At 37.2% G+C, this 21,167-nt stretch overlaps 1 protein-coding gene across 3 annotated transcripts in view; it reads right to left on the bottom strand.

Moving 5' to 3' along the window:
* LOC128991092 (uncharacterized) overlaps nt 1–20,964 on the bottom strand; it is a 40,116-nt gene extending 19,152 nt beyond the window's left edge. For all 3 annotated transcript variants that reach the window (XM_054413818.1, XM_054413819.1, XM_054413820.1), the window contains exons 1-4: nt 20,749–20,964; nt 19,962–20,150; nt 19,151–19,255; nt 12,366–12,621 (exon numbers count right to left, since the gene is read on the bottom strand). In XM_054413818.1, coding sequence (XP_054269793.1) covers nt 12,366–12,621; nt 19,151–19,255; nt 19,962–20,150; nt 20,749–20,790 — 592 coding nt within the window. In that variant the 5' untranslated portion in view covers nt 20,791–20,964. The remainder of the gene's footprint in view (nt 1–12,365; nt 12,622–19,150; nt 19,256–19,961; nt 20,151–20,748) is intronic.
* Between the last annotated feature and the right edge of the window lie 203 nt (nt 20,965–21,167).

Genomic DNA, 21,167 nt, shown 5'->3' with positions numbered 1-21,167 from the left:
CAAGTATCTTTGGACATCAGTATGCATGTATCTCTGATGGAGAACACTCTTTGACTCTAAACCTAAATGAGTGGCATCTACTGATAAAAAATATACCTATGATAAATCGTTCACTTTTGGAACTATTCTATCTAGAGGAGGATATCAGAGTTTGTATCGAGAAACTTTTATCAGACGCAGAGGATTTATCACATAAACTCCCCGACCCATATTTTGACCGTTTGTATGGTGAAACCTCACTATGGAAGCTGTAGTAGAGTTTCAAGGGTTTAAAGATAACGATAATTGTTTTATTGTAAAAGAGTTTGCTATTGTCGCTAAATCATATAGAACACATTTAATTTTTCAAAACCCTTATAGCTTCAATTTTCTTAATAGTAAAATGAAACGTACAGCAAGATGGTTAACTAAACGTTTCCATCACCTAAATTGGTATGATGGGGACATACCTTATGATTTGGACTTTATTAAAGATTTATGTAAACCCTTTACAGCCTTACATACAAAAGGTCTTGAGAAAGCTCAATTCCTCAGAGAATTGCATGATAGTGTAATTGAAATTGAAGATGATATGTATATAGATAACAATAGTAGTGGTAATATAGTTTGCTTTTATCATAAAAATATATAAAACAGTAACTGTGCTCTACGTTCTGCTGAGTACTACGCAAAAGAGTTACTCTAGGCTTAAAGTTTAGTGTCTGTATACTGTCACCTACTCAAAAAAAAGGCCGAGCTAAGCCGTTGTAAGTCCTAGAGCGGATGTATAGGTTGGCCTAATAAGCCGTAGAACACTGGTTTCCTATGATAGGCACAGAACCTAGTAAATTGAGTAGCTCAGATTTAGAAGAACCTGTGCTACTCCTTGGAACGGTTTAGTGTACTGTCACCTGCTCAAAAAGGCCGGGGTAAGCTATAGTAAGTCCTAGAGTAGATGCATGGGTTGGCCTAAAAACCATAAAACGCTGGTTTCCTATGATAGATACAGACCCCCAAGCCTAGTAAATTGAGAAGCCCAGATTTAGAAGAACCTGTGCTTCTCCTTGGAACGGTTTGATATACAACAAGCCCGTAGGAATAGCAGAACTTGGAGCCACCAAAAAAATCATAAAAAATAAAAAGTAAAAAAAAGATTAGTTTAGACCGTGGGGTAGGCCTACAGGGGATGATGCCCACGTAAAATATACATCAACGCGCTGAGACCCCTACCTCATGGGTGGTGTGGAAACGTGGGTCACCTAAGTAAAATTTTAAAAATTAATAACTTACCAATTTATCCACCTTCCACAGCCTCATGCTCGCATCCAATGTCAAACTCTTGATACGGGCCAAAATGTGCTGCCACAAATTCTGCCGGTCCAAGCATATCACATCTATCAATCACATAAGCAGAGCATTAAAACAATATATATAATTAAACCTTACATAAAACAACGCTAAGTTTAAAAATACATACCTGCAGCAAACATAGATTCCATCATCCCAAATCTGTATTAATATACAACAATATACATAGCGCCGACAGACAAAACACTCTCTAGCATCAGGCATCTTGTGAGGCTATAACTGATAGTGTAGCATAGGAGCTGGGGTGGGGAAAAGGATGTGGCAGTAACCTCAAGCATTTCCTCTCCCAACCGTATATATATACAAGGTACATTTGCTGTTCAACAGTACAATCTGCTGAGATACTGCTTCTGCTGAATAGGCATTCTCTACATTCATCATCACTACAAGGTAAATATTACTACTATAATTTTAGTCCCCTTCACTAGAGATGTTTATATTAGTTACTTCCATATTGGTTGCAGAAAAATATTAGTTTTCATACTAGCCTGTTAATATCTATAAATTGAGTATATTAGTTTAAACCTGATTCTAATATAAGCTTTTGTTGCTAAATTCAGTTTATTATTTCAAGAAAGCCTGGGATATATATTACCTCTTGATCTAGCTTTCAAATCATTATTTTTACATCTTATTATTAAAAATTAAAAATTTGTTCAAACAAATATTTGTTAATAATTTATAAATAAAATAAAGATTAATTCATATATACAAATTAAACTTTATTAGATGTTTTGCATTAAACATGTCCTTACCAAAACAGTTTACCAATATTAGTGTTGAAATATTTAATACTTTGATGTGAGTGTTGAAACAAAGCAATATTCTTTTTCATACATTGTCTGTTACTCCATAAAACTATTACTTTTGAATATATTCAACCATCCCTACCCCTTACATATGATAATATGCTATGGTGATAACACTTTATTAAGCCATTAGAGATGAGTAACACAATCTTATGGACTTATTATGTGAGCTTATTCCTCAGACACAACTAAAAGACCTATAGTTTATGGTGAAATTCTAACCTTTTTTTTGCTTTGTCAAATTTTCAGGTTAATACTCACCCTACTAATTCAACTGTATGATTTTAGATGGATCTTTCTGCTAGACTAGAGTCATGTGAGGTGCTTTCATCCCCATTGAAGATTCCTGTTAAAGACCTTAAGGAGCCGGCCAGGATCAAAGGGGCAAAGAGAGTCAGCACACGGTTCGGGACTACAGTTATTGTCTTGGACGTGACCACATCTTCTGGGGAGGAAAGAATCACCTTTCTACCATCGAGATTCACGTCCCTCCTCACTGATGAAGATCTACAGTTTTTCACAAACTCAAGAATTTATAGTATAAAATGTACTGGTATGCATGGGAATTCCCCTAATGTACGTATATACAAGCACTAACACCATAATGTGTTTATAGAATAAACGCTTATATCTTAATAACTGTGTTTTCAATTGCATATGCATCCTCAGAGTTTAAATAATTTTAACACTTAAAGTTGTCACTATAATTTTTAAACTTACAACAAAATAGTACTGCTTTTAAGTATTTAATTTTATCATAATATTTATGTTGAAACAATTTTTACATATACCTCAAGATATACTGTGGCAATATACATCTTTTTAAAAGTTTTTATCATAGCTGGTATAGAATAACCTTAAATAACTATTAAAAACTTACCTGTTAATTGTAGACTGTCACTTGATACTAGCTGAGGTTTTCACTACAACAAAACACTATACAGAGACAACTAAGGTCTTATCAGAGTGTGATTTCCTATCTGGTTTAAAAAAATATATTATTTTGTTGATTTAACTTGTCTAGATATACAGAGCATATTTAAACATCAATGATTCAGTCAAATAACCAGCTAACAATAGTTAGCTAGACACAGGTGCTGCAACCTAGTAGAGAGTTTGTAAACTATGACAACTAATACCATCAACACTGGCGCTCTAGTGGTAAATTAACAAAGTGGTTTGGGTAAAAGTGAGGTTATGTTACATATACAATATAATCAGTAGTTGGTAGCACTAGTACTGCTACCTAGTAGAGAATTTGTAAACTAATACCATCAGCTCAGAGTAACATACTGTCAACACTTAGTAATAAATTAAAAAATAAAAAGTGAGGTTATGTTACAAGAGCACCTAACCTGTAGTTGGCTAGACACTAGTGCTGTAACCTAGTAGAGAATTTGTAAACTAATACCTCAACTTAGAGTAACATACTGTTAGTAATAAATTATTAAGTAAAAAGTGAGGTTATGTTACAAAGTCACATAAGTGGCTAACAGTAGTTGGTAGCACTAGTAATGCAACCTAGTAGAGAATTTATAAACTAATAACATCAACACTTAGTAATCTGTTATGATGAATCTTATATTAAGTTAATCATTATTATATTTATACCATCAACACTAGTACTCTAGTATAATAGACCTGTTTCACTTGTGGTTACATACATAAATTCATATAACCCGCTAAGGATCAAACCTATGAACCTCTCACTATACAAAAAACAACCTAAGTAACTCATTTAGCATAGATTAGATGTAAGTTTGACATATGATATTTAATAGCCTTTACAAAGGCCATTTTTTTTATAATCAATAGTAAACTTAAGCCTTCTTTCAGCTGTTTTTAACATCAGATACAATTATCATTTGTTTCATCTATAGCATATATAGAATAACCTCCAATGATATATTAGTTAGCATTAAACCTCTAGTATAGGCTAGATTTGAACCCACAGACCTCCAACCAATACTTACACACCCTGTATATGTAGGTTACAGAGATACACATATACAAATTATAATATCAACATAACCTCCAATACTACTACACATTTAACATTCTTTTATGATCAACGGTAAAATTCCACTTAAGCCCTCTTTCAGCTGATTTATATTTATTATACACTATAAAATAACCTCCAACATTTACCAATTATAATCAACGGTATGGTTTAAGCATTATACACTATATAAAGTGTTTTTTTTTTACAAATCCTACTAGGATAGGATTGAACCCGTGAACCTCTAAACCAAGTGATCAGCTGAAATAAACAGTTGTGATTGGTTAGGATTGAACCCATAAACCTCTAGCATAGGTTAGGATTGAACCAGTAAACCTCAGTTACCATTAGTGGTTGGTTAGATTCGAACCCGTGAACCTCCAACCAATATTTACACACCCTGTATATGTAAGTTACAGAGATACACATATACAAATTATAATATCAACATAACATGCTCAACGGTAAAGTTCCGCTTAAGCATTATACACTATATAAAATGGTTTTTTTACAAATCCTACTAGGATAGGATTGAACCCGTGAACCTCTAAACTAGATCACGTGATCAGCTGAAATAAACAGTTGTGGTTGGTTAGAATTGAACCCGTGAACCTCTAACATATTTAGCATATGTTAGAATTAAACCCGTGAACCTCAGTTACCATTAGTGGTTGGTTAGATTCGAACCCGTGAACCTCTAACATAGGTTAGATTCGAACGAACCTCCATGTTAAAATCAAATCTCCAATACACACCCTGTATATAAGATACAAGGTAAGATGTCATTTACCGATATAAAACTCCATACCCATAACATTGCTGTAGCTCAACCAGCTAACGCATACAACTACCAACAAAAAGACCGGGGTTCGAAACCCAGTCAGGCCAACACTTTTTATCCACAAAACACCTACTACACGTGGTCAACTGAGAGTACACCTAGATCATCTCAAGGTCAAATTTCTGCCAGATCGCTGCCCTGACTACTAATAACATATTTCCCATATTGCACGTCATTGGCGTTGTTAGTCTGCTGTCTGGTATCTCTTCCTTTGGAAGAACCTTTAAATAGTATTAAAAGTGTATTGGTGGATCTTTTGCAGTTAAACACTTCCGTGATTTCATCAGTGTAATGCAGATTAATCTATGATTTTATTTGAAAAAAAATCTGTTTGTTGGAAAGACACGTACTAACTTCAAAGGGAGGTACATCCGTTACAGTGTAAGTTTGATTTTTCCTTCGTCACGTCGCGTCAGTTCAATATCGTACTTCTGTGCCAATGAAAAACCCTCTAGCACAGTTTTGAGAAATTGGTTGTGGGGTTACTGTTAAAGCTGGAATTCCTTGACATGGGGGATGTTAGTTAGTTGTTTCAGCCTTATCAGTTACATACAGTTGTCAATATAATCTATCGACGCAATGTTAGGTGTAGTGGAATATACTTGAAGTGAAGTTGGCTTTTATTCTTGAACTGTTAGGGGCCTCCTCATTTATATGGTCGTGCAGCTTCATTGGCAACAAATAATGCGAATGTACTATTTGTTGTACACAATCGATGATTTTTTCCAATGATTGAAAGCATGCATGACGATAATCTCATAAACCTATCTGTCTGAAATAATATGATAAAATATAGGGAAAAAGTGAAAAACTGTGAAAAAGGCAGACGCCAACCCGTAAAATAGATATAAGATAGTGCAATAACAAATAATTGTAAGAGTAATTGTGATTAAAGGATTTTCTACTGATTTCGTAATGGAACTTAATATTGCAATACATGACATGAAACAAAAGAAAATCAATTTTAAAATCTGAAAATAACATTGCAAATACTTCTTTTGGACTATTCAGTTGCAAAATGAACGTTGCAAAACATGACATTATAAAGAAGAAAATCAATTTTTTTTTTAATCAGAAAATAACATTGCAAATACTTATCCTATACTCTAATACGAGCAATGTTTGCTTGCTTGCTTGCTTGCTTGCTTGCTTGCACAAAGATCTCGAAAACGGCTCCGACGATTTTCTTCAAATGTTGTAAATAGTTCATTTCTGGCCTAAAAACGAGTTTCATGCAGTTAGAACTGCCAACAAAAATCTAATTACATAGAAAAATGAAACTGAAAATCACATTTTTTTTTACATTAGTCTTAAGGGTTGCTAGGTAACCATGTTGGCTGAATTAAATAACAAGGAAAAAGTAAACAAAAGACTTGAAGTTGTAGCATGTGTTCATAATAAGCCAACTACCCACAGTATACTAGCAAATTACAAATACAGTACAAAAGGAAAAACATCACTTGTTAATATTGAGCAAAGATTATACTTAAGATTACTTGATACATTGTAGGGTTAGTCTATGATTGTAGTCAAGGGTAGCAATGCGGAGTCTAGGATCTGTTTATGACGAATAGATTAAGGTATCTGCAATCCTAAAATGCTATGGGAAGGGAAGGAAACAGGTCCGTGACGTAGGAAGTGGTGAAGGAAGTAGTAAAGGCAATCATAAAATGCTATGGGAATAGAGGGAAACAGGTCCGTGACGTAGGAAGTGATGAAGGAAGTAGTAAAGGCGAGCAGTCCGGAGTGTGGGGACTGTTTATGACGATAAGATTAGGGTATCTGCAATCCTAAAATGCTATAGGAAGGGAGGGAAACAGGTCCGCGACGTAGGAAGTGGTGAAGGAAGTAGTCAAGGCGAGTAGTCCGGAGTGTGGGAACTGTTTATGACGATTGGATTAAGGTATATGCAATCCTAAAATGCTATGGGAAGGAAGGAAAACAGGTCCGCGACGTAGGAAGTGGTGAAGGAAGTAGTCAAGGCGAGCTGTCCGGAGTGTTGGAACTGTTTATGGGGCAATCCTAAAATGCTATGGGAAGGGAGGGAAACATGTCCGTGACGTATGAAGTGGTGAAGGAAGTAGTAAAGGCGAGCTGTCTGGAGCGTGGGAACTGTTTATGACGATTAGATAAGGGTATGGGCAATCTTTAAATGCAATGGGAAGGGAGGGAAACAGGTCCGCGACGTAGGAAGTGGTAAAGGAAATAGTCGATGCGAGTAGTCAGGAGTGTGGGAACCGTTTATGATGATTAGATTAAGGTATTTGCAATCCTAAAATGCTATGGGAAGGGAGGGAAAAAGGTCCGCGACGTAGGAAGTGGTGAAGGAAGTAGTAAAGGCGAGCCTTGTGGAGTTTGGGAACAGATTTATGTATCTCCGATACTAAGACTGCTTTCAGAGTGAACTAATGATTTTCTCCGAGCAAAGCTCGGTCCCCAGGTACTTTGGTAGAATTCAGTAACTCCCAATAAATGTGTGTTGTTTAAAATACAATTTTAAAAGTAACAGCTGTTTTATTAAAAAGTATTATCCACATGACCAAAATGTAAACAAATCTGTGGAGGGATCTTTAAAATCTTCTGGGGCAGAGCCCTAATCGAATTTACGTAGTTTTTCTTTTGATAACTCATCTACAGACGAAGACCTTTCTTTGGACGCCTCTACCAAGTTTCTACGCCCAGCCGTTCTCTCAAATTAGTGGAGACAAAGTTTCCAATTAAATATTGGGATTTCCCCATGTTAATCTTATGGGAGAAAATCCAACTTTGATGGAAGATCTTGCCGAATCTAATAAAGATATCAAAAAACTAAAAACACTTTGCTAAACTACAGATCAGGGTCATTTTTTGACACTTTAATCACCAAAATCTGTCAAAAAATTAGGGAGGAGTTCTGTTTACAAAAATCGGCTTAGCGTATTATATATATAGATGCCAACCCCGTACGAAGAACAGGTATTCTGCTAGTTTTAAATAAATTGAGACCGTTTTAATAATGCATTTTGCCTTAGATAAGGCATCAAAAAATCTATTTTTTTCGCGTTTCTACACGTAATATAGAAGGCTCAAAGGAGGTTTCGAAAGGTAACCCTCTAACATCAATTAGCGATTTAGTAGGATAATATATACAATCTCAAACATGCTTCCGACTGCGAGTACCTTCTCTTCAATTGCAAATGACCTGCTTGAAAAATAGTTTTAGTAAACTGAACCATTACTGAAGTGTATCAAAATATATATTTGTGATACGATACATTGGATGGGTTATACATTTAAATAATACTCAACCTAAAATTATCCATCAATTTGTTCCCGTAATCATATCAATTATTAATACATACTAGACTTCGACATCTGGCGGAGTTTGTCAGAACTGTGAGGTTGTAGTTCTACAAAATCTCCGCCAGGTGCACTCACGTCGCGCTCGCTCTTGCTCTGAATTTGGATTTTCTTGTCCACGTTCGTTTGGTCCTTCTGCCATACCGATTTTCATAATATTGGTCTTAAATTAAAGGTTTGTACGCACAGATTTTCTATCGAGCAGTGATGATTTCATTTATCTACATTGTTCTATAGTTTAATTAACCAGCTGTCTCCTTAAATGATAGTGTTAATTCAAACGTATTCATCTGTTCAAATGTAGACAAATATTTTCTCTACAAGGATATAATGGGAACTTAAAAGACCACTGGGGCGGAGCCCTGGGGAGATTCCCAAAATGTCAATCCTCACAAATCTTCCCGGGGGTTTATAGAACAACTTCCCTTAGTTTCATGGTTTCATCACGTCGGACGGCTGGGTTTGTAACGCATAAAGGACAAACAAAATATGACAAACATACATTGTATTTAATAATCCTATCATTTAGCTACAAAAAACATTAAGCAAAAAAGTAGTGGGAGAACTTCCCCTCAGACCACCTAAATCATAAAAACTAAAAACTGTTCCGTATAACAATAATCTTGAAAAGGTATTGCAATGGATTCATTTTACCTTGGAAACCAGTTTTGGGCCCTTAGGCCGGCCACACACAGAACCAGGCAAGGCGGGGCGCGACAGGGCATTTTGCCCCGAGGCGTCTTGTGCGACGGGAATTGCACGGGCGCTTATGGAGCTCCACACACAGGACCGGGCGAGGCAGGGCACGTCGAAAAGACGCCCCCGGGCGCCCTCAGGGCAAAATGCGAAGGTCTCCAAAATTATGCCCCGAGGCAAGTCGCTGCCGGGCAGAACTTTCTGCGCATGCGCGGTCATGTGATTTATTCCCTTTCGGGCTAATTTTGATAAGGATTATTTTACAAGTGATACAATTTACATACAAGACTGTAACAGTTTATACGACCAAAGATTACACCCTTTGATAAGACTATGCAGTGATGATATTACTACAGTGGTTGAATAACTAATAATTTATCTTGGTATTGATAACTGAGGAAAAAGAGGGCCAACGTTCATATCTTAAGGGTTTCAAAAATCACTCCTCTGGAGGTATGACTTTGAATTTTGTTTTCTATTCTGCTCCCAAGTATAAAGTCAAATTTAAAAGTTGGCTAAATCGGCTCAGGGCTCAGAAATAAAAAAAAATCTTATATTAATTTTCAGGTTTATGGGGGCTAAACTTTTTACTTGACGTGCCCTGCCTCATTCTGTGTGTGACAGCAACAAGACAGGGCTTAAGTCAGGCGTCTCGTCGTGCCCTGTCGCGCCCCGACCCGCCTGGTTCTGTGTGTGGCCGGCCTAAAACTGCACAATTGGCGCCTGGATCTTCCTCGTAAAACACTACACTTATGCTTAACGCACTTAATTCACTTATATACTTATATGCTTAAGGGTGAAAGGGTCTGTAACACCGCTTTTTAGACGACTTACTTTGACAGATTATTACGATTGATGTGTCGATTCAAAGCTTAACCTGCGAATAGTAACTAAAAAGAACAATTACCTTTATGGCTTCAAACCCCCCCCCCACCCGCGCGTTTGGTTTTTTGAGTTTGCGTTCAAAGATACAGTAAATGCTGGTCAACTTTTTTCATAACGGTTTAAACACAAACATTATGTTGTCATTATGTTGACAAGAGACGTGACAGTTGAATATGGATTTTAAATCGACTATTTACGGTAAAGCTTACATAAATAAGCGTACATAAATAGTAAAAAATGTAAAGTATTGTAAATTATTAGTTTTATTCACCTAACTGTCCCAACCAAATACAATCTTTGAAAAGAAAAATGGTATTACGGGCGGTTTTGTACCCCTTTAAATTATAATGTACAATCTACAATTTTCCACAGAGGTTCCCTCGTAATATAATAGTATATTTCGTACCTAGGGCCGAAAATGAGGTTTTTGCCGGCTCGAGATAGTTTTTAAGTTCGAGACGAAATCGAGAACTTATAACAATCGAGAGCTGCGAAACCATTTCGGTCCGTGGTACGAACGCTAATTTTCACCACGCTATACCCTATTACCACTATTCACCACAATAATAATGCACACTGATAGTCAACACAACTACCAACTTGAAGGTTATGTGAAGAAATTTGAGGAATCAGCAAAAATAATAATAAATAGTTGCTAGGCAGCGGTGACAATAAACAATTCTATTACAAATGCTATGGGTACTGACTGTGTATTTAATATGCATTCAAGTTTTAAGAAAGTAAGTGGGCAGCTGATTTTGTGGCCCTAGGGATGTAATAACCTGCTCGGTCCCCAAATGATGTTGACAGCTGGCATGGCCAGCCAAAATTTAATTTCAGCCATCAATTAACGTATGTCAATCAACTAAAATCAAAGTGTCGTGAAAAAAGTAACATGAACTCAGCTGTAATAATTTACAGTACCTACAGAAAATGTAGATTGTCAATACTTTCAGCCTTAAGAAGGCTTCAAAAATTCTATGTAGCGCGATTATTCACGATACGTAGTTAAGAAAGGTATACGATGGGGTATTATCCATCCAGTGATTATATTAGTGTTGTTTTATGGATATATACAATCTCAAACATGCTTCCGACTGCGAGTACCTTCTCTTTAATTGCCAATGAACTGCTTATAAATAGTTTTAGTAAACTAAACCTTACTGAAGAGTATTGAAACATATATTTATGATACTATATGCTGAATCGGTTATAAATTTAAATAATATTTAACCTAAATTTATCAATCATTCTGTTCACGAAATCATATCAGTTAATAGATAGTAGACTTCGACATCTGGCGGAGTTTGTCAGAACTGTGAGGTTGTAGTTCTACAACGCGCCGCCAGGCACACTCGTCGCGGCCATCGAGCTGCTCTTGCACTGTCTTGCACTTTGCACTTTGCACTTGCACTTACTTGCACTGACCATTCACCATTGACCAAGGCCGCACAAGAAAAAAAGCCGCAGCTCGAGCTCAACAATACATCGTCGCAACATGTATCCTGCAGAATATGGCCCTTTTTTCTAGTGGGCTTTGCTCAGACGACAAGCTTTGTTTTACTCAGTACTGTTTTTGTCAATTTGCCAGTGAAACGAATACATCTGATTTCATCATTAACTAAAATATGTCTCGAAAGTTTGTATTGTAAATGTAGTTAGAAATTATAATACTTAATAATATTAAGGTAGTAAATTAACTATAATAGGTTTGGCTGTCTGTAAATATAGGCAAGTTCTATAACCAGTCGGGGAATTTGGTATTCAAAAATATTCAATTACAATTTGGAAACATGATGTATAGTGTTTTTAACACAATCCAGAGTATGCCTAACTCTTTGGGCACAAAACAAGTCCATAAGTTGGCAGCCCTGTTTCCTTTATTTCAATACGATCAGCTGATGTGCTTATATTGCATGTTGTTGTAGTTGTCTACTTGGATTGGCTTGGCTGAGAATTTATTGTGAATAAGACTCAACTGGTTCCTCTTTCAAACACAATCCATGTTCAAAATTATTGGTGAATGCAGATCTGTAGAAAAGGTTAACTAGTAGGTAGACATCCTAGATATGAAACAGCTGCAGCAAATTTTTCACTGAAATCTAACATAGTTGACTGAGCTCCCTGAGTGTGTTTACATCATAATTATTTTATTCTTCTTCTTAGTTTTCAATTCCTGGGTATTTTGATAATTGGTGTGAAATAAAATATGCATTAGTCGTTTGGCTTTCATAACAATTCAGAGTATGCAACAGAAGCCTTGGCAGCTGTACATTTTCTGTCTGAAGCTAATTTAACAGGGTAGGCTACATCTATACAACTTCATCATCCACATGGAAATGTGATGTCCAATTCTCTCCATAGTCAAGTTGGACTTCACATTTCATAAATCCAACACTATGGTACTTGAATTACTTTTATAGCTACTATATTGGCAACGTATACTGACTGACACTGGTGACTGTGTTAGTCCTAGGTACGTTGTGCAGTAGAGACACCTCGCCAAACACTGCTCCAGGGCCCAGTTGGCCCGTCACCTCGGTCACTACGTTGCCGAACACCGGGTCCACCCTGGCAGTTGTCACCTCCAGTTCCCCTCGCAGGACGAACCCCAGAAATGTGGCGTCGTGGTCCTGCCTCACAATCACTCGGCCGCCACCGTAGTACTCAAAATACGTCGATGCCACCAACTCCCTGCGGACATTCTGGAAAAAGGTTAAGATTAGTAAGAAGACTCAAACTTCGCAAGTGTCGTGCTATGGGCCTAAGAGATAATGAATTGCACCCCAACAAACCTAAAACCTCTTGCGCCTCTGGGCCCAGGCTGACCGTGCCCGTTTCAAGCAACCTTGTTAGTTAAGGTTTACTCATTGTGTTCTATTTCTAATTTAAGAATATTAAACACACATCTTGTTTCAACAACCTCTATTTCCAAACTAAACCAAAAACATGTTTACAAAAATCATCTGTCAACAAAAGATATTTAAACACAAATAAATCATATGACTAAAAGAACAGACTTAATACAACATCCCGCCTCAAGATGTCTACATCTTCATGAAGCTCGGTACCGCCTCGGTATCTTGATGGACCTTCCGTAACGGGTAACTGTGCTAGCATCTGGACGATCACGTGAGTTAGATGGACTGGACAATTAAGGACCGTAGATGAACAGTTTGAAAGAATACAATCTTCTCCGTAGTATGGTGCAGGAACTAAGAACTTCCGGTTTCGTCGAATGGTTCTCTTGTCAGTGTCCACAAGGTAGGAACGTGGTTCGTTCAATTTCCTGACTACTTTACCATGTCTACGTAGATCTGTGACCCCATACCATGCTTCCAACTTCTAATTCACTTAAACCACTCGCTCCATGTCGTTTATCAAATTGCATCTTATACTTCGACTGGTACTTATTCTCCCTCTCAAAAAAGTCTTTATTTTCCACAGGATTTCCAATTAAAGTAGATGGAAGATTGTCTCTTATTTTCCCTCCAAACATAAGTTCTGGAATCAATGGTTCACTGTGATTAGTTGAGTTCTGAATACACACTGGACACGATTTTATTTTTCTTTCTATTTCTTGAGAAATTCCAGGCCACCACATGGTTCCCAAAGCACGTTTCCTGGTTTTTGTGATTCCCAAGTGTCCACTGTGAAGCCTCTCGAGCATCTCCGCTCGTAGTTCCTGAGGTATTATCATCCGAGTTCCTCGAAGCAAAAACCCATCAATACAACTTAACTCTTCTTTCACGTTAAAGTACTCTTGAATCTCATTAGGTAAACTTGATTTTACAGGCCATTCGTCTAGAATTTTTAACTTGAGTCGTGCACATATTGGATCCCTCATTTGTGAGTGAAGTACTTTTGTCACATTTTCGTCTGTAGTGTTTATACTAATCATACTGATTTAATGGGCGAAGGCAATTCACCATCTTCATTAGCCGGAATAGGACTTCTCGATAGCAGATCTGCTACGGCAAGGTCTTTTCTTGGGGTCCAGGTCATGCAATAATCGTATCTCATCATACGCATTCGGAATCGCTGTAGCCTCGGTGAAAGCTCGTCCAAATTTTGTCTTTTGAAAATTGAGACAAGCGGTTTGTGGTCGCTCTCAATTGTGTACATTTTACCCATCAGGAAACATTTTAAACGGTCACTTGCCCATGTGAACGCAAGCGCTTCTCTCTCAATGTTACTGTAGTTTTCTTCAGCAGGCGTTAGAGTCCGAGATATATATGCCACAGGTTTCTTTTTTTCTCCTTCAACTTGTAGTAGGCTAAAACCGCTCCAAGACCTTTTTTTGAAGCATCACAAGAAAGAATCGAGGGCTTTTCCGGATCGTAAACAGTTAAACATGGCTCTGATGATAAAATCTGTTTTACTGTGACAAAAGCTTTTTCCTGAGTTGGTCCCCAAAAGAAATCGTTTTTAGTCTTTAACAAGCTCGTAATTGGCTCTAAAATCTCACTGCAGTTCGGAATAAATTTAGCCAGAAAAGTGATCATGTCCATGAATCTCTGGACTTCATTAGCATTACTTGGGGCTGGTAAGTCCACAACTGCTTGTATCAGGCTTGATTCCTTCCTTAGACAGCACAAACCCCAAAAATGTCACAGTCTTCTTGCAGAACTCAGACTTCTGCTTATTCAAAGTGATTCCAATAGCTTGCACTCTCTCTAGAACGGCTCTAAGACACTCGTCGTGTTCCTCTTTCGTTCTTCCCCATATCAAACAGTCATCAATGTGCACTAAACAGTTCTTTGCCCCTTCTAAAGCTTTTGACATACGGCGCTGAAACTCTTCATGAGCAGATGTAATTCCAAAAGGTAACTTACAGAATTTATACCTCCCGAAAGGGGTGATAAATGTTGTGTAATCTTGTGACTCCTCTGCAAGGTTCAGTTGCCAGAAACCGGAATTCGCATCGATCTTGCTGAAGTACTTGGCTCCCGCGATCTCGGACAATGAAAGTTCAATCTTTGGAATAGGATAAAACCGACGTTTCACACTGTTGTTGAGTTTGGATAGGTCCACGCAGATCGTAACCCCACCTCTCTTTTTTGCGCAAACTACCATTGGTGCGCACCAATCAGTCGCGTGTTCAACTGGGAAAATCACTCCTTTTTCAAGCATATTCTCTAACTGCTCTTTCACCTTGCTTTTTAAAGGTATTGGTACAACCCTGGGGGTAGATATAGCATAAGGAACTGCATTCTCCTTCATTTCTATCTTGTACTCTCCTTTCATATTTCCCAATCCTTGAAATAAATTAGGGTACTTAGTAACCCAGTCAATATCTGATGAATCTACAAAAAAGATCCTCTTCACCAGGTTCAGCTCTTCACAGGAACGTCTGCTAAGAAGTGGAACAGTGATCTCCTCAGGAATATACGCATGATCATAAACCGATACACCCTTATGTTCAAGCTTCAGCCTTAAAGTTCCCAAAATATTGATTCGTTCTTTCTTCTTTGCACTGAACACAGGGGATTTGCACTTTCCTAGAGGCAGAGTCTTAATAAAATCACCAAGAACTCCTACTGGAATCATGGTTACATCAGCGGCTGTGTCAAGTTTAAATTTTATAAGCCCTAACACTTGGTTTCCACAGCTTGCTTTTACCTCCTGGGCCCAGGCTCTGTTATTGTTTTCTATATTCCCGATGAAAATCTCAGGAACCTGTAGATCTCCACAGTCTGAAACTTGCTGTTCGATTTCTTTAACGACGTTTTTGTTTTTTCTCATCCACTTTTCGCGGTAGGGACAGCATCGAAAAAAATATCCAATCTCGGAACATTTGTCACATTTGGCTTTCCTAGCAGGGCATTCGGCCAGTGATCCGTGCCAATTATAACCACATTTCCTGCACTTCTTTGTATTTTCTGCATCCTCAATGTATTTCTGGTCACAAACTCCTTCAGTCCGATTCGGTTTACCGTTTTGAACTGACGTTTTATTTACCAAAAAAACATTAGTATTGGCGAGTTCACGTTTTTGGCGTTCTAGCTCCTCATGTTGGCGCAAGTTATTAATTGCTTTCTCCAGAGTCAGTTGAGAGTCCAGCTGGAGTCTATCACTTAGAGCCTCATCTTGCATACCAATAATGAGGACGAGAAGCATCATCTCATCATTTAGTTCACCCCATGCACACGTTTTCGCAAGGCCATGCAAATCTGTTATACATTTTTCAGATGGATCACTCCCTTGCTTGTGTCTCAAAAATTTTGATCTCTCATAAATTATATTCCGTCTTGGCACAAAGTATTCATCAAAGGCCCGAAGAGCCTCATCATAAGTATTAGGTTTTGGTGAAAACGAATCGAAAATATTTTCACTTCTACTACCCATTGTAAACAAAAGTACATCGATTTGCCGAGCGTCAGAAGTGCTATCCAGACCGCAACCCCGTCTGTACCTTTGAAAGCGATTCCTCCAGGAATGCCACTCATTCGGAGTAAAAGAAAACATTTCCGGAGTTGGTAACGTGATATTGATCATCGGAGTAGTAGTACAGATAACTGCATTATTTTCTCGGTTCGTATGTACCAATGTTAATCCTCGTGACTCATCTTTAGTCTTTCTAGATGCCCTTTCTGAAATGTAGTTGAGTTCACTTTGGGTGTCGTCCTCACCGTTGTCCTCATACCTTTGCCTCCGAGTATTTCGTTTTTTTCTGCCCTTACTTGACATTATGTGTGGTTTTAGACTTTCAGTTCGATAAAAATCCACTAAGCTGCCACCATGTTCTATTTCTAATTTAAGAATATTAAACACACATCTTGTTTCAACAAACTCTATTTCCAAACTAAACCAATGTTTACAAAAACATGTTTACAAAAATCATCTGTCAACAAAAGATATTTTAACACAAATAAATCATATGACTAAAAGAACAGACTTAATACAACACATTGACATAAGTCTCGAAGGTGTTTTTTGGAAACTATTCTGTCACATTCAATACCGACAGGTGTATTAACCTATCTATTTACTTAGAATGGTGAGCAGTGGTGACTGGTAGAAAGGTAAACATACGTTGCCAGCCAACACCCTAGAGTGATACATTGTTAGTAGACTTTCTTGGGAAGCAGGTGAGTAGACTGGAGACTAGTTGAGATTGTTTAACACATTCAGTTCTAGCTGATACATGCTTATAGAAGCAGAGCAGTGTAGGTGGAAGGGGAGTGTTTAGGAGGGCTAGGAGGCTGAACTGTGGACAAGGGGATATATTTGGATGTCTTCATGTTTAAATTACTGCAGGCCAGAAACAGTGGCGGTTCTAGGACCTTGTCAAGGAAGGGGCTGCCGGGGTATTCCACATCCCTAAAAAGTAGGGGGGTTCTTCCCCAAACATTTTGTATTTTTAAAGCTGTTTGGTGACTTTATAAGTAATTTCTTAGATCTAAAATTGTGTCTAAAAAAGTCTGTTAGGTTTTTATGACGAATTGTATGGTTAAATTTAATTTTACAAGGTCCAATGGGGAGGCTTTTGCCCCTGTAGCCCCCCCCCCCCTTCCTTGGAACTGGCACTGGCCGACGGCCTCAAAGAATGAACTTTGATGCAATTTTAAATAATTTTAAAACACAAAAATATACTTTGCTCTTTACTTTTTATAGCTCTCCGTGATCTCTCACTTCTAAAAAAATGGCTAGATCAAAATGTGCTCTCACTTAATGTGAACAAGACTAAATTTCTTCTGATATCACTCAGTACAAGCACTGATTATAGTCTAGACAATTTGAAGATTCATTGTTGCGGCGACCATAACAGTATATCTTTGTAATTGTGAATACATTGAAAAAGTAGATTATTACAAATATTTAGGTGTTTATTTTGACTACCGAATGAGGTGGTCAGAGCATGTAGATTTCTTAAAGAAAAGGATTCGTAAATACATATGCTTTTCATCAACTGAGTGTCATTTTGGACAAGGAGGACGTAGAGAGAGCTTATTTCGCTTATGTACAATCCTTGATTTCATTTGGTATTATCTGCTGGGGAGCATGCTATCACACCACCTTGGAACCCTTGAATGTGGTCCAAAGATCAATTTTGAAAGTAGCTTTTAGAAAAAATAAAAGGTACTCCACTGATGCACTATTCCGTGAGACGGGAGTATTACCAGTCAGACATATTTTCATTCAGTTTCTTCTTAGTCACACATTCAAAAACTCAAACACGATTCTTACAGCAGTCACACATCAACACTACACAATATATTCACATAATGTTGGAATATCTGTCCCTCAGCTACATAAGTCAGTTCTAACTACCAACTGTTTTTATGTTGCTCAGATTCTATATCGAAATCTAATTCAAAAATATAATATTCAACACATTTTTAGTTTACCCTCAATACAGAAATTCAAAAAACAGATGCTTGTTTTACTGCACACGATTACCAATGAAGAGGCCGAAACTTTGATCAGACCTAACCTTACTTGACCCTGACTAAACAATCCTTGACCCTTCGACCCCCTCGCCCTCACAATGTCTCCTGTCTTAGATTGCACTGGCTTTGGTTGTCGTCACCGACATTCTCTTATCCGCTATACGATCAAGTTAAATTAACAAGGCTTAAAAACCTTCCCAATTTTAGTGTGTGCCCTCAATTTGCTTAGACTGATAACAGCCAGGCCCCTACGCACAGGCACCTGCCCATGTAGGCCTATCCCATAAGTAAGGCAAATTTTATTTTATTTTAGAAATATCGTACTGTTAAGTTGTATAGCTACTCTCTGTTTTAGTTTATATTCTTGGGATAAGTAAACGTTTTTCATTTCATTTTTTTTTCATTTCATTTCATTTTTCCTATATCCTCAAGACAGTCATGAAAAGGTTCTAGTGTTTTTCCTTTGGTTGAATGACTTGTATCATTGACTATACCTTGTTAATATTCTGAGTGTTAAGCAAGTAAAGTAAACAGCCATCTACTTTTCTTCGAAACAATTTGAGATTGGGTGGCTATAAAAAATAGCAACATTCGCAAGCTTTAATTCTACAAACAAGAATTTAATCCTGTCCACCCATACGACATGAGGTCATTTAAAAGTAGTCATGGTCATTTGAAAATATAAAGTGTCAATAATTTAAGCCTACCTCAGACAACTAATATTCTAGAACAATACAATCACTCTATAAAATAGATCACAGTCGATGGATTTCAATTGTATAGAATTTCAAATGGATAAACATTTTAACAAATTTGTTCATAAGACAGTTGTATTACTTACCTCGGGGTATCGTCGAAAACATTTCAAATTCCCTATAACCTTGTGGAGATCGTCGATTTCCTCCTCAGTACGAAGTCGTTGGTCCTTCCGTAAAAGTGACTTGTTCTGTTACAAATTAAAACAATCATGTGTAACTTTACCAGATTAAATAAATACCAGCATAAATGAGTAATGTAATACAATTTTATAGGTTTGAATGCTTGAACCTCCAAAGAATCTTCTAGCCCTTTAATATTTTAGCCTGTTTTTTAATCCTTGACCTTTTGGTCCCTCATGTTATAATAGATTCACTTTCTTTATTTTCTCTGATATTTTGCCAGGATTCAGAGGTCCCTATTAGAAAATAAGCTGTAAGTTGTTGAGTAAAATCATTCACCAGTCCCACAAACATTATTCATCTATCAGATTTTTATAAAAATTTGTCTTAATTGCGGTCCCTTATATGTGGTGCACATTATTAACATAAAGTGGACCACATTTCTTTCCCTGAAGTATAAGATTAAATCACAATCGCCTCTTCTGATGTACAGCGTACGTCCTGGTTTACGTAACTGATAGCTATAATCTGCTACTTTTCTTAATTGGTTGTCATGTCTATCTAAAAAATATTCCTGGTTAGTTCCTTGTCCCTATCCTATTGTATTTGGCTCTTCCGGTAGCAAATAACCTGTACCAGTTACAGTTTTTGCTGGAAAATACCTGAATTCTGAGACTCTTGTACTTATCTTTTCCATCTAAAACATTCCTCTTAGTATAATTATCGACATCCTTGATATGTTGTTCGTATTCTAATAGAATTCCGGATCGTTACCTGGATGCTGAGGCTCTGATACTTCTCCTTTGTCATGACGTCTATCCGCAGCACATTCTTCTTGATGTCCTCGTCCACACCCTTGCCCACGTTTGGTCTCTCTGTCAGCCACGGTCTGTGGTTCATCACCATTCTCCCGAGGGCTCGGAACCGCGTCCTCCCGCACAGTCGACCTGTCCGGCGCCTCCTCTGTAACACATTTAGATTCTGTGCAAATTGAAAAAAAAGGTTACACGGTTTGAAATACATCCTACGCAAAAGTGATGCACTCTTTACAAGAGACATACATCGCGCATGGCAATTAAAATAATAATCAATGGCTCCGTAATCTTAAATATTTTCTATGAGGAGACTTCTTATTTATATGTGGAATGTGTTAAAGTCAATATTCTAAGGGTAGCTTTGGAATAATTTTAAACAAATCAAATTTGAACAGTGAATGGCTGGATTGAATGGCTTTGGGTCCATTACAACCTTCAAAGATGATTAGTGTCCCTGAGATATCTTGAACATTTAAAGTTACTACTTAATAAAGTTTAGATGTTCGATAACAGATCGCTTGTACAATATTCATATATAGACTAAACATATACTCATAATTTTGTCATCCTGGAGACATCTTCCATCACACAGGCTATAGTCTATGGTTTAATGTAAGACAATATTTTGCAAGCTGATGTACACACCTTAATTTTGATTATTATAGATTTCAAATCTTGAATTCAAAATCAGTCTTGTTCTTGTCCAAAGGCACAATATAAGTTAAGATAGATACAAGATAACTTACCCGGATATGTCGGTTCATGTTGCTTTGTTTCGCTGGATACATTATTTTCAGGTTATAAGTAGTAACACAATTTTTACACAGTTTTGATTAGACTTTCGTAAGAGCACTAATTTTAATAAATTGCATCTCATGGAAATGTGTTTTTAAACTAGAAGTATTTGTTAAACAGATATAGTTTTGTAGATCAAAATTTATTTGACGCGTTATCCAATAAGTATTTTCATAAACAATCATAAATTATTTACAAAATTACAGCTGAGTAACTTTAAGAATTGATTTATCCACAGGCATGGGGAAGGTGTCCATCAAACTTTTTTATTAGGGCCTTTTTTAGCTCAATTTTTTTAATGAGGATGTGGGGGTACGGAATAACTCCGGGTAGAAATGAAAATATAAAAACAAAACAATAAGGATAAACA

The sequence above is a fragment of the Macrosteles quadrilineatus genome, unplaced genomic scaffold (assembly GCF_028750875.1).
Source record: "Macrosteles quadrilineatus isolate MER2022 unplaced genomic scaffold, UCM_ALF_1.0 Scaffold_3__2_contigs__length_128488019, whole genome shotgun sequence".
Classification (NCBI taxonomy): domain Eukaryota; kingdom Metazoa; phylum Arthropoda; class Insecta; order Hemiptera; family Cicadellidae; genus Macrosteles; species Macrosteles quadrilineatus.
Note: the sequence above shows the minus strand (reverse complement) of the source record. Positions and strands in the feature narration are given on the sequence as shown.